Source organism: Acomys minous (genome assembly GCF_964271855.1).
Source record: "Acomys minous genome assembly, chromosome: 12".
NCBI lineage: Eukaryota > Metazoa > Chordata > Mammalia > Rodentia > Muridae > Acomys > Acomys minous.
In genome coordinates this window covers 107560732-107586738 of record NC_140493.1, presented here as the reverse complement: position 1 = coordinate 107586738, position 26007 = coordinate 107560732, and the positions used below count along the sequence as shown (strand labels likewise).

The following is a 26007-nucleotide window of genomic DNA, read 5'->3' as shown; positions in this document are numbered from 1 at the left end:
CAGCCACCAACCCAGCTGCACTCAGTGAAGGACTGACAGACAGGCCTCCTGTCTCTTTCAGAAGCCCGTCATCTCCGTGTTTGGAGCCATGACCACCAAGCAGGGTGCTCCTCCCCCAGGATGGACAAATCAGGACCGAAGGGAAGGGGCAGTATAATAAGTATATTCAACCACAGCAGAAAATAACTTTTTTTTAATGGCTTTGGCTTCATGGCACGAAGCAGGTACCCCCTTGTTTAAAGGCACAGAGTCCTCTGTTCTGCCCATCTCCTGGGCCTCTGAAAACAAGTCCTGAGTTCCAAGGGGGTCACTGCCAGGCAGCACTTCCAGGCGAGGGGCTTGAAAGCGAAGAGCCAAGCAAGAGGGCATGGGGCAAGGCTTCACTTCCCAGCACACAGCAGACCCCCAGGGCCATAAGACCACATTGGCCCAGGCAGTTAGGTGAGTTCTGCACACTAAACAGCTGACATGGTCCCTGAGAGCAGTTCCAGGTCTCCCAGAGCTTTGTATTCAGTGCCCCAGATCACTGGGCAGCGTGAAGTCTCTGAAGCTGTAGAAGGAGATGTCACCATGATCCACCAGGGCAAAGATCAGGGGAACATCCCCACTCTGGTAGCTCAACCGCTTGAGGCTGCAGAGGTCTGGGACAGGCTCATCAAATCTGTAGGAAGAGAGATTAAACTGAGTCGTAGTCAGCTCACCCATGGCCTGCAGCGCAGGGAGGCTGGAAGACTAAAGACAGGGGTACAGGAATACTGGTCCCTGGGTTCTGCTTTCTGCAAACTCCATGACTTTGATGAGCTCTTCAAGATAGTCCCAGATTGCAGGGAGAGGTGTGGGTTCTCACCCCTCTTAGCCAGTAAATTCCTCCAAATCAATTCCTTTCTTCTGAGTAAGCCCAGGAGTAAAGTGGAAGAGAAAGACTGCCCCCCAAATATCAGTAACAGGGAGCCAAGGATTGGGAAAGCTGGGTACTACTGCACCAACTGGCCATATGGCCTTAGGCAGGGGCACTTAATCCCTCAGATTTCTTCTCAGGGACTGGCAAATTGGTGGCAGGGGTCAAGAGTTAGACTGGCAGCAGCCAGAGGTACTGCTCAACCTCGTACCCACTAATGCACATTCGGGCATAGGGTTTGCCAGGGTTGTTTTTTCGGAACGTAGCCACAGCGTCAGCCTGGTAGACGTCAAAGCTGATCTCCAAGCCTCTAGACTTCTCCAGCAGCCTGAGGACCAAATAAGAAACTTTAAAACTAGGACCCTCCTCTCCTAGCCGCTTCTACACCACACCCTTTCCTATTACCAGTTCTACAAAGCCACCTCACCAGGATATACCCACCATCTTGTCATTGTTCCCTTTCCCCTAGACACACACGACAGTAGCTGTCACTGGAGCTAAGTATGTAGGCAGGTGTCCCAGGGGTGATCCTCTGACTCACACCCAACTCCAGGAATCAAATCCCAGCTGTCGCTCCACCTGGCAGCCAGTGTCATGGAGACTGAGCACAGCTGAGACTCACCGGTAACCTCCATCAGCAAGGTGTGTTGTTTGCAGCACAGAGAGATGCTGAAGGACCGTAGCTACAAGGGCAGTGAAAACAAGATACTGATGAGGGGAGTCCACCTTCTATACATTCCCACGGTACTGCCAAGTCTGCTCCCAGGTTAGGACCATCAGATTTACCAGAATACTTAGTGTAAATTATGTTCCACACAGTAGCAGGATTTAGAACATTTTTGTCTGGTAACTCCAGTCTACTCCCTGACAATCTACCATGCTCACATGATGCCTCTACAGAGTTCTGAATATGTTAGTTATTACTCTTAGCTCGGGCCACATACTTAGTTCCTTGTTTAAAACCAAGAGCAGGCAGTGAGCTTTCCTATTATTTGGCTAAAATGTCTCACTGTAGTGTCACCATGTTCCCGCTAACAGGCTGTGGAAGGGGAGAGTGGTGGTGGTGGGGGGAGACGCATAACTTGTTGCTGGCAAAGCCATCCAGTAATCTTGGGTATGGCCTTAGGGAGGCAAGCACGGCTTTCATCCTCCATGAGTGTCACCATGTACAGAACAGTCTGGGGAGGTCTCACTCCACTCAGGCCTTAGCCAGCTCTGGCCTAACCATCCCCTTCAAGAGTAGCCGACAGGGGAATAGCAGCATAGCAGGGACAGGGGAATAGCAGCATAGCAGGGTCAGCGGATACCTGGGGAGTCAGCTTCATCAGGCTTGAGCAAGGGGGTAACAGACTGGCCCCATAGGTGAGGAGGGCGGGACTGGCTCTTCTGCATCTGTCGCCTCTGCAGCAGCTCCTTGTACTCCTGCCAGCTGGAGCAGCCCTGCACCTCGGGATCCGCATTCACACCCTCCCGGAACTGCTGGACCTCTGCCTGCTGTTCCCGGTCTCGCCGGGAAAGCTTCTCCTTCCGTTGGTTCAGCTTTTGGCACCAGGACTCAGCATCTGTCCCTCTCCCAATGACATTGGCCGGGAGCAGCTCTGGGGCTGGGGCAGGCAGGAGTGTGTGGCGACTATCCGAAGCCATGTTGGGGAATGAGATCTGCTCAAAGTTCCAGCGTAGCTTGGGAGCCCCCTTGGTTCCATTCTCTATTTTGTCACTCTCCTGGTCACACCCAACATCTTCCCTGGCCAGATCAGGGCAAGCCTCTGAGGACTCCAGAAATGGAAAGGGGAGCCCTGAGGCCTTCCTGGGGCTTGCCTCCTGGGGCTTGTCCTCTGGGTCCTGACTATTCTGGTCACAGGCAGGAGGGCTGGACGCTGTCAGGCTCATGGAGGGCAGGGAGTCCTGCAGAGCCTTGGCCTTCTTATGAACAGACCTGAGACACGGGAGGAAGAGCAGCACATTTGCCCCTTGTTACCTTCCCCAAGACATTCTCTCCCACTGGGACTGAGGTAGACCTCTCTGCTGTCTCCCCAAACCTGTGTGAGAACAACTCAGGCCCCTTCTTGAACACACGTACACCCTGAGGTCATGACACCCCCCAGGGGTGGCAACAGCAGGTAAATTACCGATAGCTGGAACTCCTCTTCCTCTTGCCGGTCCCATCCTCCAGGCACTGGGCATAGCCACCCAAGTTAAGCTGCCTCTCATAGGGTGACACCACAGAGCTGTGGGAGAAACAAACAGGCGGGTAACAGAGCCACCTTCTCAGGCTGCCGCTGCTGGCCAAGAGGATGAGCCATACCGGAAGGAAGGGTACCTGGGAACAGCTACAAGAGCCTAGTCGCACACCTCTGCATGGGTCCCTGAGTGTCATCAACAATACCCCTGACCAGATGGATGCTCCCAAAGAGCTGTCAAGACATGATCAATCAGACTAGGGTGCTGCTCAAAGGTAGAGTACCTTTACCTAGGAGCTGCAAGGCCCTGCCTTCCATCCCCAGCACCACAGAAAACAAATTATTAATCATTGGTGAGAAAACCAAGAAACACTAGAAAACTTAGAAAATACAGAAAAACAAGGGTCTGGAGAGACGGCTCAGAGGTTCAGAGCACTGGCTGCTCCTCCAAAGGTCCTGAGTTCAGTTCTCAGCAACCACATGGTGGTTCACTTTTTATTTCTTGCACACACTTACTACTATTCTGTTTTTTTCCCGAGACAACTGACACTATACTAACACACTGCTTTTGTTGCTGTTGTTGTTTATTTTGTATGTACATAGGCGTTTTGCCTACATAAATGTCTGTGTGAGGGTGTCAGATTATGACGTTACAAACAGGCGTGAGTTGCCATGTAGGTGCTGGGAATTGAACCCAGGTCCTCTGGAAGAGCATTCAGTGTTTTTATCCACTGAGCCATCTCTCCAGCCCCACTAACACACTGCTTTAACCCCACCCCCACCCCCAGTTATATATCATGGGCTCAGACCCTTATCACTTGCCACTACAGCATTCTTCCCTGTGACATGTGACAGAGACAGCCTGGGCATTATTCCTTGGGAGCTGTCTTGTGCTGCAAGACAGGGCCTCTACTTGGCTTGCAGCTCACTGATTAGGCTAGCTGGCTAGTAAGCCCCAGGGATCTGCCATCTCTGCCTCACCAGTGCTGGGAATACAGGGATGAACACATGGCCTTTGGGTCCGGAAGGACTGAACTCAGGTCCTTGTGCTTGCAGTGACAGCACTGAGTCACCCTCCCCACCACTATGACTTTTTAATGGCTCCCAATGCTGTACTGTTTAGGTGCAGTACAGTAGCCAAGAGTGTCTATTCGCTGGATGCACGCCTTTAATCCCAGCACTCGGGAGGCAGGGGCAGGTGGATTTCTATGAGTTCAAGGCCAGCCTGGTCTACAAAGTTAGTGCAGGACAGCCAAGGCTACAACAGAGAAACCCTGTCTCGAAAAACAAAACAAAGCAAAAAAGGTATATATTCACATTATATTTAAATCAACTACAGTTGTTCAGTCCTGTCATTATAAAACCTCACACACTGGACAGCACAGGGACATCTTTCTACTACAATAGGTTCTATGTGATGGCACAGCTTCAAGAGAAAACCCAGTTTGTGTGGGTAGGTCCCCACAGCCTAGCCTTGACTTTACAATGTTTTGCCGGTGTTCCTCACTATGTGAAAGGCGGGCAGAGGTTACTGTTTGGCTCTTCCTCAGCCATGAGTCCAGGACCTGTCAGTAATACTGCTGAGTGACAGATCAATCTCAGGAGGGACTTCTGCCGGTTTCCCTAGGACAGATCCCACTTTCAGGAACTGGGAGTCATGCATGTTTTAGAACTTTGGGGATAGTCTGAAACTGCAGAGGCTACACCAGTTTCTAACTCTACAGGTGGCTGTGTCCTGCAGAGCTGGACCACTGAGGAAGTGAAGGGAGACCTAGCCCAGCATAAGAAATGTGAAGCCGTCTCAACTGTAAATTCCTCACCCAGTCTGTCATTCATGTACATCTACACGCCAGAAGATGGCTACTGCAGTTCTTTTTTTTTTTTCCAAGAGAGAGTTTCTCTGTGTAGCCTTGACTGTCCCAGACTCACTTTGTAGACCAGGCTGGCCTTGAACTCACAGCAATCCACCTGCCTCTGCCTCCCAAGTGCTGGGATTAAAGGCGTGCGCCACCACGCCCATGGCCATACTGCAGTTCTTTGTCTCACAGTAAACTGAAGGTCATCAGCTGAGCTATGTCTCAATTTAACAATCCAGGAGAAAGTGCAACGACGGAATTCATCCCCACAAGCCTTCTGTTGACGCGGGCGTCTAGTTCAGCCCAGGGAGCTGCATTCAAGCCAAAGGTCCCAGGACCACAGAGGATAGGAACCAAGGGGAGGACTTACCTCAGCTGGAACCGACGGACCACATAGCCCAGTCTCTTCAGGTGGCTGAAGACCTCAAGGGAAGAAAAAAAGGAAATCATAGCTGTTCTTTTTGTTAGGATGTTTGTTTGAAAGGCTCTTGCTGTGGAACCGTAGCTATTCTGGGACTATGTGGACCAGGCTGGCCTCGGACCACCCAAAAGTAATATTTCTCCCTCTACTGCTAAGTGCTAAAACTGTAACACACACTACCGTGCCTGGCTTAGCTGTCCATTCTTTTTTAGACCAGGCTGGCCTCGAACTCACAGAGATATTCCTGCCTCTGCGTGCACCACCACACCCAGCAGATGTCCATTCTTTAAAATAAGTTAGTAGTGTCTTTAAGTACAAGTGATTTCCTAAACCTCCTAAACTTTCCTTCCTACATAGGCCCAGGTTTTAAACCGTGGGGCTACTTGGACCACACTCTATTATAAATATTATCCTCAACAGGCCTGTTGGTTGAGTCTTGTAATCCCAGCTACTAGGCAGGCTGAGGAAGAAGGATCACAAATTCATGACCAGGCTGGGATACAGAGTGAGTTCAAGGCCCGCCTGTCCAATTTTGAAAGTCTCTGTCTCAGAAACGGAGGGCAGAGGCTCCAGCTCAGTCCAAGAGTGCTTGCCAGCATGCCCGGGCTGCTGGCTTCACTCCCCAGTAGCACTAAAAAGTGAATAAACAACATGGTCTTCCAAGGAGGCTTCACTCTTTGAATCCCAACTGCTATTCTGGGCACAAGTGACGTTTAATAATTTATTGGCAATACAAATCTCAAAAAGCTGGCAGTGATAGGCCTCCTGGGAAAGAACTATGTCGTAGAGTATGTTGACATTAAAATCTAGGCAAAAAACGATGGAGACAGTGATAGACATCACCCTCTGCAGAGCTGATGGGAATAGTGTGTGGTGTCACCGTCCTTGTCCCTGTAGCAGAGGAACAAACCCAGAAGTGTCCCCTATCTCACCCCAGCTTTCAGCACAACTGAGAGGCATAGGCAGAGGCAGGGTGATCAAAGACACCCTGATCAACATATTGAGTTCCAGGAGAGCCAGAGCTACAGAGGGAGCCCTTGTTTGTAAAAAGAAGGAGAAAGAGAAGGAGGAGGAAGAGGAGGAGGAGGAAGAGGAAGAGGAGGAGGAGGAAGAAGAGAAGACCTCCCTACTCTTGTGGGATTGCCTCAGAGACCATGGCTTACACATCAGCCACAGCTTGCAAACATCTGCATAGCTTTGACCTCGCCCTCCGTTCTAGGGGTTTATATATCTACTGGGTGCTGGAATTCCTCTTGGATGTCCAAGAAGCACCTCAACGTTAACTTTTACGAAACAGAACACTTTTGATTCATCATATTTTTCCAAATAAGCTCCTCCCTCAGTCGTCCCAGCTAGAAGATGCCTACATTTGGTCATGTTAGCATAAGCCTTGATTCTCTCAGCCCTGACATCCAATCCATTGGTTTCCCCCAAAACATTCCCGAGAAACCCCGCGCCCTCACCAACACCCTATTCTAGCCTCTAGCTTCTCTCACCTGAAAGAATAATGCTGAATAGATCTTTTTTTCTGACTATATCTTCTACCTAGCACCTAATTCTCTATAAAGTCAATGCTTTTATAGTTTTTCTTTTGTTTTTTCAAGACAGGGTTTCTGTTTTAGCCTGGCTATCCTAGAAATCACTCTGTAGATCTGCCTGCCTCTGCCTCCTGAGTGCTGGGGATTAAAGGTGTAGCCCAAGTTGGTCTCAAACTTGTGATTTTCCTGCCCCAGTTTCCACAGTGGCTGGAATTACATGTATGGTTAACCATGAGAGACAGAGTCTATTTTGTCCTGGCTATCCCGGAGCTCACTATGTAGACCAGGCTAAACTTACCCAAATCTACCTGCTTCTGCCTCCCCAGTGCTGGGATTATAGGCATGCACCATCATGCCTGGCTACTTACCAGCTTTTTTTTTTTTTTTTTTTTTTTTTGGTTTTTTGAGACAAGGTCTCTCTCTGTGTTAGCCTTGGCTGTCCTGGAGTCACTTTGTAGACCAGGCTGGCCTTGAACTCACAGCAATCCGCCTGTCTCTGCCTCCTAAGTGCTGGGATTACAGGTGTGCGCCACTATGCCTGGCTTTTTTTTTTTTTTAAAGATTTATTGGGGGAAAAAAGAGCCAGGAGTGATGGCACACACCTTTAATCCCAGCATTTGGGAAGAAGAGGCAGGTGGATCGCTGTGAGTTCAAGGCCAGCCTGGTCCACAAAGCTAGTCCAGGACAGCCAAGGCTACACAGAGAGACCCTGTTTCGAAAAAAAAACCAAACCAAACCAAACCAAAAAAATTTATTGGGGCTTGGTGGCGGCAGCTCATGCCTTTAATCCCAGGGCTCAGGAGGCAGAAGCAGGAGGATCCCTGACTTCGAGGCCAACATGGTTACAGAGTGAGTTCCAGGGCAGCCAAGGCTACACAGAGAAACTATCTGGGGAAGAAAAAGAGTGCTCTATTTCCATGTATGCCTGCATGACAGAAGAGGACATCAGATCCCACTACAGATGGTTGTGAGCTACCATGTGGTTGCTAGGAGTTGAACTCAGGACCTCTGGAAAAGCAGCCAGTACTCTTAACTGAGCCATCTCTCCAGCCCTACGTACCAACTTTTTATATATCCAGTTGTGGCCCTCAGAATATAATAAGCCCGTGTGCCTACACGCCTCTAGTCTCTCCTATGGCCCTAGCATGCGGCACTGTGCTTGCAACTGCAAAGCTACCTGCCACTCTCACTGACTGGCAGCTAGGAGGCACCTTGGGAGGCAGCTGATACCTGATACTGTAGGAAATTCAAGGTGTCCTCCTCGGTCAGCAGCAGCTGGTAGGCCTCTTGGATGGACAGTGGGAGGTCTTGGTAGAAAAGCTGAATAGAGCCCTGGAAGTGCGCCAAGAGCTTAGCTGTGTACCCTTCCTGCAGTACCTAAGCCAAATGGCGCCAACTTCCTGGCTCTGACCCTCTCCCCGACACCCGAGCACCACTGCATGACTAGGACCAGCAAGGAAAAAGGCTTGCAATCCTTGCTGCCTGTGTGCTATTTCTTTTCTGTTCTCCTAGTCCCACCCGTCAGCTCACTGGCCCACCGACCCGTACCCTTCCCGTTCCTTAAGTCCGACCTCCTTTCCCACGCCCACAGGGCCCCCCCCCCACTCACACACTCCAGCAGATACAAGGCCTCTTCGGGGTGAAGCCGCTGCCGCCCTTGCTCCGAGTAGCCCATGGTCTGCCAGAATTTTCCCTGCGCGGCACCAGAGCAAGTGTCACAAAGCAGCTAAAGGGGCAGAGGAAAGGGGTGGGGATGGGGGTAGGGGGGGGATCCCCAGGCGCGGAGATGCCCGGGCTGCTCACCGCAGGAGACTTCAACTCCACAAAGCCCTCTTCCGGTCTCCACTCCGCGGCCACCAAGCTGCCCCTGGCGAGGAGTGGGGAGGGGGCGTCTCGGTCTGCGCGGGCAGTCCCCGGCCCCAGCCCACCCGGCCCCGGCCCGGCCCGGCCCGGCCCCTCTCACAGGCGCTCCACGCGCTCCTCCGCCAGCAGCTGCCACAGCTCCTGGCGACACAGGCGCAGCCGCTCTGCCTGGGCCTCGGAGCCGTCGGGGAGGAAGTCCTTGGGGCCATGCGTCCGCTGAGGCAGCTTCTGGGACCGCGAGCGCGCGGCGCGGAGCTCTGAGGCGCTGAGGAGAGCCCGGATCACGCGGTCAGCACCAAGGCCACCCCGCTCGGTCCCGGGTCCCACGCACCCCACTCCCACGCCACCCCTGAGCCGCGTAGCACCTGAGCACACGCCCCGCGGGAACCTCCACAGACGCGGGTTCGGATTCAGACTCCGGATCCATCTGGCCGCCGTCTGCGGCTGCGCGCGCACAGCGAGGCCCCGCCCACCCCGGAAGTCCGCGCGGTCCTAGCGCGGGCGGACAACACTTGCGCGGTACTTCTGACCGTGAATCCACCCACCCACACCCACACCCACACCCACACCCACCCACCCACACACACACACACACACACACACACACACACACACACACACACACACACACACACACACACACACACACACACACACACACACCTTCTGTCCGCGGGACCGAGTTCTATTTGCAGTTTTCTAGATGTGCGGAAACTCACCTATACTCTTTCCAGAGCTTCTGGGGGCCCCTCTTTGGTAAAACTTTGCGTGGAGCCGGGAGTGGTGGCGCACGCCTTTAATCCCAGCACTTGGGAGGCAGAGGCAGGTGGATCGCTGTGAGTTCGAGGACAGCCTGGTCCACAAAGCGAGTCCAGGACAGTCAAGGCTACACAGAGAAACTCTGTCTCGAAAAAACAAAAAAAAAAAAGTTTTGACTGACGTCTGTGAATCTAGTATGAGACACACACGCGCGCGCGCGCAGTCCCGAACCCGCGCCTAGTGCCCTACCACCAAGAGGAAAGAGATGCGTAGAGAGAGGAGAGCAGTGAGTCCGCGAATACCAGCTTTGCAAACTGGAGGCCACGTGGTAACTCCAGGAGAGCTCCGGAGTCTTTCGGAGTTCCTTCAAGTTGGGCGGGGGGAAAAATCCCTTCCAAGGGGCTCCGAAGCAGGGTTCAAAGGCCAGAGGTGGGAGGCGCTGTCCGGCTCAGACTGGTGCTGAACCTCCACCCCAGCCTCCAAAAGCACCTCCTCGAGGCTGGGGTCCCCGCAGTGACACTGTGGGTCGCTCTGACCTCCACCACTAGGTGGCACCGTTGCTCCAGCCAGCAGCCCTGGGTCAAGAGGCTGGTCGTGGACGTAGGTCGCTGCTGGCAACCCGGGAAAGGATGGGGCGAAGAGGAAGGTATCCCCGCCCCTAGTGGGGTCCTCGGGTTCAACTGCCAAAACATCCTATAATCTCCCCCTACTCACTAACACCTCATTTTCTGGTCTAGACCAGACCCCAACTCTCTCGGGGATCCCCAGCGCAGGACAACGTGACACGAAGCCTCATTCACCCCTCTCTCCCGCCGCTTTGCACCCACAAGCTGCTTCACCTGCGCGCATGCGCTGATCTGACCAGTGGCTCGGAGCCCGACTGGCTGGCGGGGGCGGAGCCTAGTTGGGATCGGGGCGGGACCCAGGGTGCTGATTGACAATCCGACTGTGCGGCCGGGACGGTCCCCAGCTCCCGATCCGGCGGGAGGGACGGGGGAGGGGCGGGATTTCCTGCGGGAGGCGCCGAGCCGGCCTTGGAAAGGAGGAGAAAGGGGTTTGTGGTGGTGGGGGAGACAGTGGAGCCCGCGTCCAGAGTGCCTGGGACTGAGCACGAATAGCCGGACCCCAGGCGGGGCGGCCGGGAAAGGTGAGACCGCGGGGCCCGGGCAGGGGGTCAGAACCCTTGCGAGCAGACGCGAACTTAACTTTTCTTGTCTGATCGGCGGGCGCCTCCATCTCTCTGCTCCTTCCGCTTTCCTCGAGCCCCCTTTTTCGTTCTCCTCTGTCTATCCCTCGGACTCTTGGCTGTCCGGGTCCCTCTTGCCGCTTTGTTCCCGGGGTCGGGCTTAGCTGCGGGGAGCTACGCGGCGCTGGAGGGGCATTCCAAGGGGCGGGGGAGCCAGCCGACCCCCGGCACTGCCAGGAGCACCCTCCCCCGGTGCGGGTCGCGGGCTTTGAAGGGGAGTGCCCTCGGCTTGAGCTTGAGACTTATGAGGAATGAGAGGTTCCCCACCTGGGCCCCAGGCCTGCACGAGTTTCACTCATGCCACAAGATTCTGGCAACAAAATCACCGCCACCGAGGAACTGACTTAAGGTTTTGTGCGGGAAGTCGGCTTGGGGTTTCAGGTTGAGGTTTGGGAGGCAGTTGGCCAGCAGTTACCAAGCTCTGTCCTGGATCTCTCTACCCAGCTGCTTGCTCACACCACAGACGCGGCAAGGAAGAACTAGCAACAGGTGCTCTAGACTTTCCGTATCCAACAGGTAGACCTCCCCCAGAAAAATGAAGGTTTATAAGTACCGCCGCTCCACCCTCTGGGGAGCTGGTCGTGAGGAGTTTGGAGGGCAGACACCTTGGACAAGGAGTGACCCCTGCCCATCTGCCCGTGCCACTCTCTGGAGGCCCTACCGCCTGGCCCCGCCTGTTGTCTGTGGGTGTCAGAGCCTGGGGCTGTGGAGAAATGGGCTGCTGGCCCTGCCTGCCCCGGTGTCTCCTGCTGCCAGGGCCCCTCCTGCCCAAGATTGAGGTGCTGCCCAGTGCCGTGGGGCACAGGCAACTCAGCCTTTCTTTCCTGGAATCCCACCCCTCTCTCCTTTACATGTATATATTTCTCTCAAGTACAGCAGCTCCCACCCCTCCCTGAGTGGCTCAGACCTTCCATGACTCCTAGGGCACATAGGGGTTTTGGGGGCTTTCTGGAGGTTCTATCTTGCTCATTTTCTGTGTCCTGGCTCCTGGCTGTGACCCAGTTTTTCAGCGGAGGACTTGTACCTTTTCCAGACCCCCGCCCCCCGCCCCGGAATTGTCCACGGCTGCTGCCTCCTGCCAGAAGGAATGCTGACTGCTCTCTGGGTGGGCACTGGCGCTTCTGAGCTAACCCAAGGAAGATTGGCGGGCCCAGTCCCGGCCCATCCCAGGGCCGTCGGAAGCTGCAGGCTGATTTCAGTCCAGATTTCCACACAGCCTCCACCTCACCAGGGACTGGCTTTCCTGCCTGTGGTGGCAGCTCCCAGAGCACCTTGAGGGACTATATCTCTGCCTGCCAAGGAGCCCATTGGCTGGGACATCACGCTCGTTCCTCCAGGACCAGGAGTCCTCCAAAGCGTCGAGGCATGGCGAACTGACACTTGGTTGGACCAGTCCCTTGCTTCTTCCTGAACTCTGAAGCCCAGAGTCTGGCCCAGTAGTCAGCATGGGTCGTGAACAGGATCTTATCCTTGCCGTCAAGAATGGAGATGTGACCTGCGTGCAGAAACTGGTGGCTAAAGTGAAGGCTGCAAAAACAAGTGAGTCCTTGGTGGGGTAAGCCACCCAGCTGAGGCCCTTCTCAGTCCTGAGGCGGCTCCAAGAGAAGCTGGGCGGGAGGGGAGGTGGCAGGGGAGGGCCACTTTGATTTGCAGACTGGAGGAAGAAGGACTGTCCTGTTATAGACAAGAAGTGCTTCTGTGTGAGAGAGCCCAAGAGGAAAAAGGGTCCCTTCTTGCTCTGTGACTCTAGGCAAGTCACTTAACAGCTCTGAGCCATGGAATCTTTTGCCTGCGAAGCAACCGCACTGAAACACATCCAACTTACGTTTTTATCGCTTATTGTATGCCAGGCTCTGTCCTAAGCTCTGGACCAGAGCAGTGATCAAAGCCAATCAACGTGCTAGCCCTTTAGGTTGCCTGTTAAGCGGTGGCTTTTCAGATGCGGTTTCTGGCACTATGGGATTTCCGGGCTTATGGGGTGGAAAAGGCGGGTAAGAGTGAGTGACCACCCTGACCCCATCCACATACACTAATCAGACGGCCTCTGCATTTATGTCTGCCCTTTATGAGGATGTCTGTAAAACCTCTTCTGAGGCAGCAGTTGAGTTTCTGTTGTTGTTATTTGGTTTGGGGCTCTGTGAGGCTTAGAACCCAGGACTTCATGCTTGTCACACAAGGGCCGCCTATTCCCTGTTTCCCAGGAAACCTCAATACTCTCACTGTCACCGGTTACTAAAACTCCCTTCTCCCCAGCTCACCTGCTTGTGCTCCTTGGGAGTGTAGAGCCAAAGCTAATTTTCTAGAGGTTTCCACAGCCCTGACTGTATCCATGACAGGGCAGTCAGGCTGCTGAGCCCCATCTCTTAGGACCCTCAGTGGTGACACGGCCTCTCACATCCACACCAGGAAACTAAAGCCCCGTGGACTCTTCCAGACCATGAGGCTTGTCTCCTCCAGGTCCTAAATCAGCGTGCAGTTCTTCCCATATCTCAGGGACTTCAGGAAGTGTCCCCTGAGGGGAGGGTCTCCTCTGGAGCACTGGGGTTTTAACCCCAAGACATTCCTCGGTCTTGTACGCAGGAAGGGACTCCTCAGGCTACTTGGAGACGTCTTATTATCCCCACCCACACCTTAGATTGTTGGTGCCAAAAGGAAAGACGTTAATGGCGTGCACCCACCTGCACAGCTGGGCGGAGACCCAGGCAGGAGGTGGGGCTGTGCGGCAAGGTCCTTGTGTCCTGGGGAAGTGAATGAGGGTGAACAGACTAGAAATAAAGCGCTGAAGCGGTCCCCAGGAGAGGGCCTGAGGTCTAAGTGGGAGCTACTCTCCTCCCCCTCACCTCTGTGTTGCTTTTGGCCACCTGCCCGGTGGGGCCTTGGTCACACTGCCGCTGGCCTCACAGCCCTGGCTGCCTCAGCGAGTGAGGCCCACTAGAGGGTAGCAGGAGGGGTTGGCTGGTGGCGGGAACCTCACGGCTAGGCACGTAGGCTCCCAAAAAAGGTCTTCCACGTCCAGTGGCAAAGTCTCTAGGGGATCAAGTTCCTTCCCCTTAGTCCAAGGTGGAGACTCACCTATGTAGCATACGGGGGAGCACGGGGTGAGAGACCTGAGCCTCCTTATGGAGTCCCTACACCGTGCCTCCTTTCTTTGTCCTCTGAGAAGCCTGAGAGGCTGGTGACAAAAATGAGATCACTGGTGACCTTTATAAACCTTGGCATTTGGGGGATATTGTAACCTCTGTGCTTCCTGTCAGGTAGGTCTTTCTGTATCCATTATGCAGATAAGGAAAGTGACACTAAGGTTAGCGACTTGCCCAAGGTCACACAGCCCTTAGGCCAAATAAGAGATGAACCTATGTGCTCTCTGTGTTCCCATAGAAATGGCCAGATTTCTGTTCGTATCAGAATCTCTGAAAGCATGGAGTGCCCCCAGTTAAAACCCTGAGAAGGAGCCTGGGAGTCTGTGGGTGATTTCAGAGAGGGACGAAGGGTCCCCATACCAATATAAAGCACTAAAAGGGAGACATTCGGGCACCCCTCTTTCTCTTGACGTGCTGACTGGAAGCCTCCAGCTAATGCTTCTTTCCCTTGGCCTCCTATATCCAGCTTATATACTGCCCCTCCCAGGTCCTCTTCAGGGTCAGGCGCCTGGGAGGGGTGCCACCGCACGGGCCTTGCCCCTTCCCTCCCTGCCCCTCCCCAGCTCCCTTTTCTGAGGTCTCTTTCCTTGACCGGAGGAAATGGATGGGCTGGGGTGACTGGCTGAACTCACATCCTCTGCTTGGGCCTGAGACAGGGGTGACCCTTCCAGCCCCGGAGCCTGGCTGAGGAAGAAAGTTAGTTATGCCACAGCGGAAGTGCTGCGTGGAGCCACTGCCAGGAACCAGGACCCTCCCTCCACCCTCCCGCCAGGGTCCCCAGTCCAGTTTCTGGGCCTCTTCTCCACCACCTTTCCGGCTATTGTTCTGGAAAGAACAGAGCCACCTGTCTGGCCCCACCCCTGTTCCTGTGTCCCTCCTGTCACATTGCCTGCCCCTCCCTAGAGAGGACACAGCCAGCCAGCTAGCTGGCCCATCCCGAGCCTCCTCTGCAAGTGGACAGGGCTGTGAAGGGAGGGCTCCCTGAAGGACTCTGATTCTCTTCCCTTGGGACCTTGTCCTCTTCCCTGACGCTTAGAGAGGCACCTCGGTGGCCAAGGTCATACAGGCCAGGAAAGGCAGGACAGCCTCCGGGGTGTGCGCTTCCTGCTCCTGCAACTCCCATTCTCCTCCCCGCCCCACCCCCCCACCCCCAAAATGGTTCTGTGTTGCTTGAACTGTCAAAGAGGATGAGAGGGAGGCCCGGAGCTCTGCTTCCTCCCAGCAGCCCCCACACCTCCCCTCTGGTCTCTCTTCTCTTCTGTATTTACCTGTTTGGTGTTGAGTCCTGCGGCTCCGCCCTGTTCCTATCAGCCCCTCCCTCCCTGATGGAATGAGGCCCTGCCTTTTCCCAGGCTGCTGGGTATTTGGGGGCCCACCAGGGCCTGGGGGGGCAGGCCTGGACCAGCATGTTTTGGCACCTTGCCCAGCCTGGGCTGAGCCAGGCCCCCTCCTTCCCGGCAGGGTGGGTTCCAGCAGGAGGCAAGGGGCTGCCTCTGACAAGGCTTTCTCCTTTCCTGACACCTCAAGGACCTCTCCAACATGGTCTGGCTGCCACTGGGCTCTCTCCCTCATGTATCCTGTCCCAGGGAGACCATGCCCACTGCTTCTTTAATGAGGCCTGGATAGCCCAGTCAGACGTGTGGGTATCGAGGTCAGCAGGTGTTCCCCAAACAGAGATCCATGGATGTCCCAGGAGACAGTTTGGGTATGGTGCCCCAGTGTAAGGAGTGCTAAATAGCTAAATGGCTACCGCGGTCACCATTCACCAGACAGACGCCGGCGTGACAACTTACAGGAGCAGGTTCTGTGATCAGCCTGTTTTTGAGGAGAAGGCTGAGCCCTGTAGGTTTAAATAACCTATGCAAGTTGGCAAGGAGGCACTTGGAACTGGGGCTGGTGTCAGTATGTCCCATATGGCTCTGCTGACCAGGTCCTACTCAGGGATGCTCGGAGCCCAGACTTGCCAACCTTCTCTCTGCCCTTGAATACTTAAGTTCCCTCCCCTCACCCCACCCCCGCCCCTTCCAACCCCCCCCCCAACCCCTTTCTTTCCATGCCTGTTCCCCTTGGCCCAATAGGACAATATGACTCTCTCCCTAACCCATTCAGGCAGGAATGCCAACCATGCGCCCCGTGGGCCTGTCCTATTGAAGGCATGTCATGCCAATACCCCTCCCTGCACCCCCCCCCTCAGCTCTATAAACAAGCTGGGCAGGGGCTTTAGGGAAGCCAGGCTACTGCTGCTGCAGCTTCACGCACTTGTTGCCCTCGAGACATAGGGACCAGGGACCTGTAAAAGGCCATGGGGCAGGTGCTCTTCTGTACACCGAAAGGTCGGTTGGGCCCTTGGGGGTGGGTAGTGGGAGTACCAGGTGAGGGTATGGACAGGGCATTAGGTGCCTCAAGCCCTGATGCCCCCTACCCTGACTCCCCAGAGCTCCTCGGCTCCACAAAGAGACTGAACATCAACTACCAGGATGCTGATGGGTGAGTGTGCATGTGCGTGTGCCCGCTGCGGGGAGAGTAGAGTCTTGGGGAAAGGCGAGAGGAAAAGGCCGTGGGACCTCACAGTCCATTCTTTCTTACCAGGCTCTTGAGGTGTGTTTGCCGAGAGCTCTGGGTCCTGCCTGAGTAGGGCCAGAGGGAAGGGGTCCTGCCTACCCACCTGCCTGTGGAGTTGGGGGGGGCCCCTTTTCTCCCTGGAGGGTAGGAGCCTTCAGGCTTCTGCTCCCACGGCCCCCTCCTCTGGGCAGGCTGGGTGGAGGACGCTAGACAAATGAGTCTCTCAGCCAAGACACTGAGCCCTTTCATTTTGTGGCCTTGCTGCTGTGCGCTCCCACGGCAGGGCTGGCAAGCACTGGGGGGTGGGGGGGTGGGGAGTGGGGGGGGAGGCAAGGAACCCATCGCTGCTGGCCCCCAGAATGAGCTTGGGGGGGGGTGGAAGACAACTCATGGACACCCCCTCTTTTGTGTTCCCCCACAACAGATTCTCTGCTCTCCATCACGCTGCCTTGGGAGGTAGCCTGGAGCTCATAGCCTTGCTGCTGGAGGCTCAAGCCACTGTCGACATCAAAGACAGCAACGGTGAGGGTCCGGTGTGCCATTCACAGAGCTTGCGCCTGTTAGAACGTACTTATAGGTACTTGGGTCCCTTCCCTGAGCTTGTGAACGGCTTCCTTCTTGAGAATATGAAACTCAGATTTCCCATGATTCCCATGAGGAGCCCCCCTCCCTCCTCCAAGAGTTTTTAGCATGGTCCTGGGGTTGCCCGATCGTCTGTGGTAGTCACACTGAAAACTTGAACTTCAGCTCCCTTTTTCTGGCCAAACCCCCGTGAAGCTAGCATTGCCGTAGGGAGCTCTCCCCGTCCAGGCAGGGCCGCTCCATTCCCTGTAGACTCTCATGACCCGACGCAGAATCTCTTTTTTTTTTTTTTTTTGGTTGTCCCAGGCAGGGTTTCTCTGCGTAGCCCTGGCTGTCCTGGACTCACTCTGTAGACCAGGCTGCCCTCGAACTCACAGAGATCCGCCTGCCTCTGCCTCCCAGAGTGCTGGGATTACAGGCGTGTCAGACTCTCCTCTTCCTCCTGCTAGGCATGCGCCCCCTACACTATGCCGCCTGGCAGGGCCGGCTGGAGCCTGTGAGACTGCTCCTGCGGGCTTCTGCGGCTGTCAACGCTGCCTCGCTGGATGGGCAGATCCCTCTGCACCTGGCTGCACAGTATGGGCACTACGAGGTGGTAAGTGAGCCTGCCTGAGGGGGCGTGGGTCGGGGTGAGGAGCCAGGCAGGGCCTTCGTGTGGCTGGCCAGGCTCCCTTACTTGGCTTCCCCTTCCCAGTCAGAGATGCTTCTGCAGCACCAGTCCAACCCGTGCCTAGTCAACAAGCTGAAGAAGACACCCCTGGACCTCGCCTGCGAATTTGGGCGGCTCAGGGTAAAGCCTACAGCCCCAGGGTGCTGGGTAACTGGCTACTAGCTGCTGGATTCTGCTTGGCCTTAGGAGGAGGCTCTAACTGGGTGCTGCGCACTGTAGGTGGCCCAGCTGCTTTTGAACAGCCACTTATGTGTGGCACTGCTGGAGGGAGAGGCAAAGGACCCATGTGACCCCAACTACACCACACCCCTGCACTTGGCTGCCAAGAATGGCCATAGAGAAGTCATCAGGTACCCCAAGGGACCTACCCATTTCCTCAGTCTCTTCTTATGGGACCATTAGTTTCTAATCAGTGCTTCCTTGCTGTTTTTTCTTTTTATGCGTATGCATGTGTTCTGTTGGCAGGTATATGTGCACGTGGGTGATGCATATGTTCTGGGGGAGGTGGCCAATGTGCACATGAGTGATGCATGTCTTCTATGGGGGGGTATGCACATGAGTGATGCATATGTTGGGGGGGTCGTGTGTGCATGTGAGTGATGCATGTGTTCTGTGGGGTCATATGTGCACATCATATGTGCCATTAACTGCAGAGACTGTAGAGCTGGAGTTCTAGGTGGATGTCAGCTGCCCAGTGGGGGTGTTGGGAATCGAACTAGGGCTCTCTGGGAGAGCAGCACGCTCTCATCCGCTGCGTCACCTCTCCAGCCCTCTGCTGCTGTTTTCCTTCTTGCTTTCAATGTCCCCGCATCCCTGGCAACCAGCTTCTTGCCCTACCCAACCCCCTCACGACTCCTGCCCACCGCAGGCAGCTCTTGAAAGCCGGTATTGAGATCAACCGCCAGACCAAGACAGGCACTGCACTCCATGAGGCTGCGTTATACGGCAAAACCGAGGTGGTGCGGCTGCTCCTAGAGGTGGGTTATGGGCACAAAGAGCCTGCCGTTTCATGCTGAGGGCAGCTGGGATGGCCGCGGTGTTTTGTGGGCCTTGCTTTCTCTGAATGGTGCTACAGGCTTATGATTGGAGAGCAGACCCAACTGGCTTAGACACCAAGTCTGCCTCTTACTAGCTGTTCTTGACCTGATGTCTGAGACTTCATGCTCCTAACATCTCTAAGACCTAAACGTGATAACAGCATCCACCTCCTGGGTAGTTGGGAGGCCTAGAGGATGCTTGGGACATACTCTTGTGATGCTTTGTGTACCCAGGGAGGTGTGGACGTGAATATCCGGAACACATATAACCAGACGGCGCTGGACATAGTGAATCAGTTCACCACCTCCCAGGCCAGCCGGGAAATCAAGCAGCTACTTCGGGGTGAGTGGGAGGGAGAAGACCTAGGCTGGTTGGTACCCGAGCCTTTACCATAGGTCCCGGGGTGTGGCGGGAACGTCAGCTGGGGAGTCAGGTTCCATAACTGATACTTCCCCTTCCCCTTCTCTTAGAGGCTTCAGGGATTTTGAAGGTTCGAGCACTTAAGGATTTCTGGAACCTTCATGACCCCACCGCTCTCAATGTCCGGGCAGGAGATATCATCACGGTAAGGGGCTCACATAGATGTTCCTTTATAAGACAAGCAATTGCTATGACTTACCTGACGTAATGCTGCTATCTTAGTAAGCTGAGTTAAATCTTTCATATAATCCTTTCAAAATCTAGGGAACTTAGGGACCATCATCATTTTCTTTCTTTCTTTCTTTTTTTTCTTTTACTTTTTTAAAAAAGATTTTATTTATTTATTTTATGTATATGACTGCTGTATCTGCATGTACACCTATCCACCGGAGGAAGGCTTTAGAGGGTATAGATGATTGTGAATCACCATGTGCTTGCTGGGAATTGAACTCAGGTCCTCTGGAAGAGCAGACAGTGCTTTTAACCACTGAGCCATCTCTCCAGTCCTCCCCCCCCCCCTTTTTTTTAAAAGAGATGACAAAGTAGGGACCGTTATCGTTTTTTCTTTCTTTCTTTCTTTCTTTTTTTTAAAGAGATGACAAAGTTGAGGCTTAGAAAAATTAAGTGGACTTGCCAGGTCACATGCTGGGAATACAATATGGTTTGTGCCCTCTGTGGTACAAGGAGATTGGGCTGGTGGCATTGGAGGCCAAACTTGGGTAGAAGTAAACTCTATGAGGCGAAGAGATGGGCCAGGCCTGCTGGACTGTTAGTTACTACCGAGACAGCCGCTGCCGCATGCCTGCTATAAAGAGTGAATGTCCTTTCCACGTCCTGTCACAACAGGTGCTTGAACAGCATCCCGACGGCCGCTGGAAGGGCCACATCCACGAGAGCCAAAGGGGCACAGACCGAGTCGGCTACTTTCCCCCGGGCATCGTCGAGGTGGTCAGCAAGCGGGTGGGCATACCCGTGGCCCGTCTCCCCTCTGCCCCCACCCTGCCGCGGCCAAGCTTCTCCCGGATATCACAGCCCTCGGCTGATGACCCCTTGCCACCTCTCACCTATGGCCAGCTCCCTCGGGTGGGCCTCAGCCCAGACAGTCCAGGTATGTCCTCTAGGGCGCTGGGCGCTGGCAAGTTGCCAGGCAGCTGTTACGCAACGCCAACTCTGACCTTCGTGTTTCTGCCCCCTGCAGCAGGTGACAGGAATAGCGTGGGCAGCGAGGGCAGCGTGGGCAGCATCCGCAGTGCGGGCAGTGGGCAGAGCTCTGAAGGCACCAATGGCCACGGCACTGGCCTCCTTATCGAGAGTGCTCAGGTAGGAGGGAGGCTGCCTGGGCCTGGCTGGGGCCTGCCCACTGCCAGGTCCCCACGCGCTGAGTAGGCGCTTTGTCTGTCTCCAGCCACTGCCCTCTGCCAGTGAGGACCAGGTGCTGTCTGGCCTGCACGCTCCATCCCTGCCAGGTAAGAAGGGTTAGATGGGACCGGTATTGTCCAGAAAGTACAAGTGGGGAGGTGGGGGTAAGGACATGCTCTCCTGCCCACCCCTCCCCCAACCACTTCTGATGCCATTTCTCTCCCTCCCTGAAGACAACCCGAGCCACCGCCCTCTGGCCAGTCATCGCTCTGGGGAGATTTTTACCCAGGATGTGAGGCCTAAACAGCTCCTGGAAGGGAAGGTGAGGGTCCCACTAGGAAGTATGCTTCAGGCCTCGGCAGAGTGGAGGGCTTTAGGGTCTACTTAGAGCTGGCCCTGGGAGAGGTACAGGCCAGTAGTAGCCTAGTCCCTTTCTCAGCTGGCTTCTCCATCCCGGCTCCCTCCACACCCCAGGATGCACAAGCCATTCATAACTGGCTAAGTGAGTTCCAGCTAGAAGGCTACACCACCCACTTCCTGCAGGCTGGCTATGATGTGCCAACCATCAGCCGAATGACCCCCGAGGTAGGTACTGCAACAGGTTGTAGGGAGGGCACAGCAGGCAGAGGAGGGCCCTGATGCCCATGCCCTGTGTGACAGGATCTGACGGCCATTGGTGTGACCAAGCCTGGACACAGGAAGAAGATCGCCTCCGAGATCGCCCAGCTCAGCATTGCCGAGTGGCTGCCCAACTATATCCCAGTAAGCAGGTGGCAGGGCGGGCGGGGGGGGGGGGGACCACCTTTGGGAGGGTGGAAGCTTCCTGTCTGGCTTGGAGGGAGCCAGGTGTGATGGTGGCACTCTTCCAGGTGGACTTGCTGGAGTGGCTGTGTGCGCTGGGGCTGCCACAGTACCACAAGCATCTTGTGAGCAGCGGCTATGATTCTATGGGGCTGGTGGCCGATCTCACCTGGGAGGAGCTGCAGGAGATAGGCGTGAACAAGTTGGGTGAGGACAACTTTGAGGCCTCCTGGCTGCCCCTTGACCCCAGATACCTCTAGCATCTCTGAGAGAAGAGAAAAAGGGGGTCTATCCAGGGCAAATGGGATGACCCTTCCTAGCCCCAGCTAACCCCCCTCTGCTTCCATCTACCCTCCCAGGGCATCAGAAGAAGCTTATGTTAGGTGTGAAACGACTGGCAGAGCTTCGGCGAGGCCTACTGCACGGGGAGACCCTAGGTGAAGGCGGACGAAGGCTGACCAGGGGTCCAGAGCTAATGGCCATTGAAGGCCTGGAGAATGGGGAAGGTCCCGCTTTGGCTAGCCCTCGCCTCCTCACCTTTCAGGGCAGCGAACTGAGCCCAGAACTACAGGCAGCTATGGCAGGGGGTGGCCCAGAACCACTACCCCTCCCCCCTGCCCGCTCTCCCAGCCAGGAGAGCATTGGCGCCCGCTCACGGGGATCTGGCCACTCCCAGGAACAGCCCATCTCCCAGCCCAGTGTTGGTGACCCCAGCGCCCCACAGGAAAGGAACCTTCCGGAGGGTACAGAGCGTCCCTCTAAGCTTTGTTCCTCAATCCCTGGCCAAGGACCTGCCCCATATGTCTTCATGTGTCCACAGAGTTCACCTTCCAGCCCAGGCCCAGGGCCACCTTCCGGTGCTCCCCGTGCCCTCTCCTACTTGGCTGGCTCTCCTGCCACTCCTCCAGACCCACCTCGGCCCAAACGCCGGTCCCACAGCCTGAGCCGCCCCGGTCCTGCTGAGGGCGAAGCGGAAGGGGAGGCTGAACGGCCCGTGGGCAGTGCCTTGGGCAGTTATGCCACCTTGACTCGGAGACCAGGACGCAGCACCCTTACCCGGACTAGCCCTAGTCTGACGCCAACACGAGGGACCCCCCGAAGCCAGTCCTTTGCCCTCCGTGCCCGTCGTAAAGGGCCCCCGCCCCCACCCCCCAAGCGCCTCAGTTCAGTCTCTGGCCCCACCGAGCCACCTTCGCTAGATGCAAGCTCAGGGCCCAAGGAAGGGGCCGTCGGTCCCCGGAGGAGAACGCTGAGTGAACCAACTGGCCCCTCAGAGTCCCCTGGTCCTTCTGCCCCAACTGGCCCTGTGTCGGACACGGAAGAAGAGGAGCCTGGCCCCGAGGGGACACCCCCATCCAGAGGCAGCTCCGGGGAAGGGCTGCCCTTCGCAGAGGAGGGAAACCTAACTATCAAGCAGCGACCGAAGCCAGCAGGGCCGCCTCCCCGCGAGACACCTGTGCCCCCTGGCCTTGACTTCAACCTCACAGAGTCGGATACTGTCAAACGGAGGCCCAAATGCAAGGAGAGAGAGCCACTACAGACTGCACTGTTGGCCTTTGGGGTAGTGGGTAGTGATACCCCTAGTCCCTCTGCCCCCCTGTCCTCCCAGGTCCCCTGTGACTCTCCCTCAGCTGCCTCTAACCCTCCGCGGTCCGAGCCCAGTAGCCTTCCATCTCAAGGAACTCCGGCCCCTTCTCTCAGCCCTGTATCTCAACCCCCTGGCCGCCCAGGGCCCTGTGTTGGGCCAGTTCTAGAAAACTCCACAGGTGGCCGGCTGAATGTGGAGCTGGAACCTCCAGCTGCCCCTGCTGCCCTCCTCAAAGTGCCAGGAGCAGGTAAGAAGTGAGGCCTGTAGGGGAAGGTGCTGTGGGCAGGGCTGATATTTAGCCGAGTCACACGGTAACTTTTTGTTTCTGCAGGAACAGCTCCCAAGCCTGTGTCTGTGGCCTGCACTCAGCTGGCATTTTCTGGCCCAAAGCTGGCTCCCCGGCTCGGCCCCCGCCCAGTACCCCCTCCGAGGCCTGAGAGTACTGGGCCTGTGTGTCCAGGCCGGGCCCAACAGAGACTGGAGCAAACCAGCTCATCCTTGGAAGCTGCACTGAGGGCAGCCGAGAAGAGCATTGGCACCGAGGAGCAGGAGGGGTGAGCTGGGTGCTGGGTGCCCGGTGCAAAGGGGAGGGAGAGATGGCCATGCTTGGGAGCACTGAAAGGAGTCACCACATGCAGCATCTGGGGCTATGGAGGCCTGGGAGGGACATCAGGATCTACGGTGGCCTGCAGAGATTCCTGGTGACTGCCACGGATAGGCACATTAGCTTGGGCAAGCCCTCTGTCCCTGAGTCTCTGAATTCATCTGCCAGGGACGGATGTGTGAACAGTAAGAGGTGAGGTGCACAGTGTTTGGAGTCTGCAGACCCTCTGATCATCTCATTAAGGCCCTCTTTCCCTTGATGCAGCCCCACAGCGACCAAGCGCATTCTGGATGACATCAGCACCATGTTTGATGCCCTGGCGGACCAGCTGGATGCCATGCTAGACTGAGCCAAACTGGCCTGTGACTCTCCCACAGTGGCCTGCCAGGGTTCACCTTCTGAGGCCCAGCATGGAAGAAGCCCCTGCCACCCAAGGGACAGGCAGAGGCTTGGTGGGGCTGCAGTATCCTTCGTAGCAGAAGTCGTCCTACGGCTCCAAGCAGTAGCTGCTAGTCCCACAGGGAGCTGAGAGGACCTGTCAGAACCTGACTGAAGGGCCTTAGCTATGTGGGAGCAAAGTCCTCCCGTGTGCAGCTGACTGCACAGCTTTGGCCTCTGAACAGGGACTCTTGTAAGAGCATCCTCCTCTAGGAGGAGGAGGCGGAGGTGGTGGCTACAGGGCTATTGGGATGCTCCTCTCAGCCTATGTCTGAAGGCCCTGTGCTCAGGGACTTCATCTAGCACACACTGAGCTGCCCTAGGGCTCTGTGAGGCTGTGTGCTCGGCCAGTCCCCTCCATGCAAGTGTACATAGGAGATGTAAATACACTGCACGGGCGTGCCTTCCTGCCAGTGGCTGTGGCCTTGCCTTCTGCCCCTGTCTGGCCATCTCACAGCACAGGAGGCAGTGCTGGCCAGGGTCAGGGGTAGTGAGATTAACACATCGCCAATGCCCAACCTTTTACAACTGTACATAATATTTTTCAAGCAGAGAGAAATGCATATATTTTAAATGGAATTTATTCTATTAACTGCCTGAGAGGCTGCAGTAGGGGAAGGCCTTCAGACCGCAGAAGAGCCCTCTACCCACCTCCTGCTGGAGGACCCGGATGGTCTGGGCCCAGGCTCTGTAACTATTAACCTCTTCCTCTAACTAACACCAATGAAAGTGTCATTCCATGTGATTGGGCTGTGTCTGCATCTGTGCCACAGACCTTCAAATCCAGAGATACCCCTTCGCCCAGACCTGGGGGCACTCAGCACTGGTGGGGTGGGGGTGGGGGGGGAAACTTTCATGGCTGTTTCATGGATTCACCACAGGCTTTTCTTAAGCAATTTACAATTTTAATATAAACCAGTTGACATTCGTTCCCCAAAGGCTCATTTTCCAGTAAAAAAAAAAAAAAAAAAGTTTAAAAAAGTCTCCCGGAACAAGGACAGGGGCCACACGGAGACGGACTGGGTCCTCCGAGGATGACTTATGGCCAGCTGACACGGGCTTCAGAGTGAGGTGGGCCCTTGCCCGGGAAGACAGGTATGGGGCAGTCACTGCTTCTCCAACAAAGACTGAGGCTGCCGAAGATGCAAGACCAAGAGGGTGTCGAAAGAGGGGGAACCCTAAAAGAGGCAACTCATGGGGGAGGGGGCTAGGGTCCCTTTACCAAGGGCCTGAGGTCATACATTCAAGAGTGCCCCTGGCAAGTCCAGGGAAGAGCCACGGCAGTCTTGTCAAACCATGGCTACAACCCCTCAGCTTCGTCACGAAGAACCTCAGAGTCAGGAAGAGACCAGGGTCTCCAGTAACCAGAGCTGAGCCTCCAATGCCACGAGGCACAAAAACAAACCCTGAAGCATTCATGACACCAACTTCCCAGACTCAGGAGTAGGTCTGGCTCTAGCCCCAGGAACCAGGGCGACTATGGGCACCGTGGCCAGTGGCTCAGAAGGGAGAGTTCATGCCCAGCTTAGTCTCAAACTGCAGCTTCTGTCGCTTCTGGTAGCGGACACGGACCCTGGTAAAACAGATTAAAATACAGTTGACAACTTGACCCGGTGGCTCAGGCCTGTAATTCTAGCTGCTCGGAGACTTAGGAGGGTTACAAGATCAGGACATCTAGGCTACTTAGGGAGACCCTGTCTCAAAAGTACAGAGTGTTAGGGCTATAGCCAGGGGTGGCACGCGCTACAGGAGCTGGTGCAATCCAGTGCCAGGAAAGCAAACAGGCTGGCATAGACTGAGCAGGATGCCAACAAGAAGGTGAGAGGTTAAGGGGACAGACAAGAGCCCAGTGGAGCTGCAAGCTCACCGAATCTCGTGCAGCTTCACAATCTCATTGGTGACCACCACAAGGACCAGGGAAAGGCAGCCCAGGAGCCATGTCAGCAGGGGCACATCCTCTAGGCCAAAGTGGACACGGGTGTCCCTGTGTGTCCATAACTGCAGGTCCACAACTGTCTGGACCACCTGACCTAGCAGCCTGTGG

The 26007-nt window shown here is 55.5% G+C and overlaps 3 protein-coding genes across 11 annotated transcripts in view; 1 reads left to right on the top strand and 2 right to left on the bottom strand.

Moving 5' to 3' along the window:
* Positions 1 to 147: 147 nt before the first annotated feature.
* On the bottom strand, positions 148 to 9261 carry TSEN54 (tRNA splicing endonuclease subunit 54). 2 transcript variants are annotated; one of them, XM_084747816.1, is made up of 11 exons: positions 9122 to 9261; positions 8857 to 9021; positions 8697 to 8760; positions 8503 to 8586; positions 8124 to 8225; positions 5305 to 5357; positions 3028 to 3126; positions 2206 to 2834; positions 1521 to 1581; positions 1110 to 1226; positions 148 to 661 (listed from the first exon to the last, which is right to left on the bottom strand). In XM_084747816.1, exons 1-11 carry the CDS (start codon positions 9181 to 9183, stop codon positions 511 to 513), a joined length of 1587 nt encoding a protein of 528 aa, XP_084603942.1. In that variant the 5' UTR covers positions 9184 to 9261; the 3' UTR covers positions 148 to 510. The 2 variants fall into 2 exon arrangements, 1 of the variants encoding a protein (XP_084603942.1); XR_014772768.1 differs by lacking the exon at positions 148 to 661 and having other exon boundaries at positions 1440 to 1581.
* A 1258-nt stretch (positions 9262 to 10519) lies between these two features.
* Positions 10520 to 24708, top strand: CASKIN2 (CASK interacting protein 2). Of its 2 annotated transcripts, XM_084747805.1 has the most exons (20): positions 10520 to 10662; positions 11795 to 12300; positions 16337 to 16388; positions 16888 to 16985; positions 17495 to 17640; positions 17740 to 17835; positions 17935 to 18065; positions 18584 to 18692; positions 18987 to 19095; positions 19224 to 19318; positions 20020 to 20281; positions 20372 to 20493; positions 20579 to 20639; positions 20766 to 20854; positions 21007 to 21117; positions 21193 to 21294; positions 21402 to 21540; positions 21693 to 23168; positions 23253 to 23475; positions 23790 to 24708. In XM_084747805.1, exons 2-20 carry the CDS (start codon positions 12207 to 12209, stop codon positions 23872 to 23874), a joined length of 3600 nt encoding a protein of 1199 aa, XP_084603931.1. In that variant the 5' UTR covers positions 10520 to 10662; positions 11795 to 12206; the 3' UTR covers positions 23875 to 24708. The 2 variants fall into 2 exon arrangements, with proteins under 2 accessions (XP_084603931.1, XP_084603932.1); XM_084747806.1 differs by lacking the exons at positions 10520 to 10662; positions 11795 to 12300 and adding an exon at positions 16143 to 16234.
* A 138-nt stretch (positions 24709 to 24846) lies between these two features.
* The window catches only part of TMEM94 (transmembrane protein 94), a 36028-nt gene continuing 34867 nt past the window's right edge, over positions 24847 to 26007 (bottom strand). For all 7 annotated transcript variants that reach the window (XM_084803367.1, XM_084803368.1, XM_084803369.1 and 4 more), the window contains 2 exons: positions 25831 to 26001; positions 24847 to 25536 (listed from right to left, as the gene is read on the bottom strand). In XM_084803367.1, coding sequence (XP_084659493.1) covers positions 25464 to 25536; positions 25831 to 26001 — 244 coding nt within the window. In that variant the 3' untranslated portion in view covers positions 24847 to 25463. The remainder of the gene's footprint in view (positions 25537 to 25830; positions 26002 to 26007) is intronic.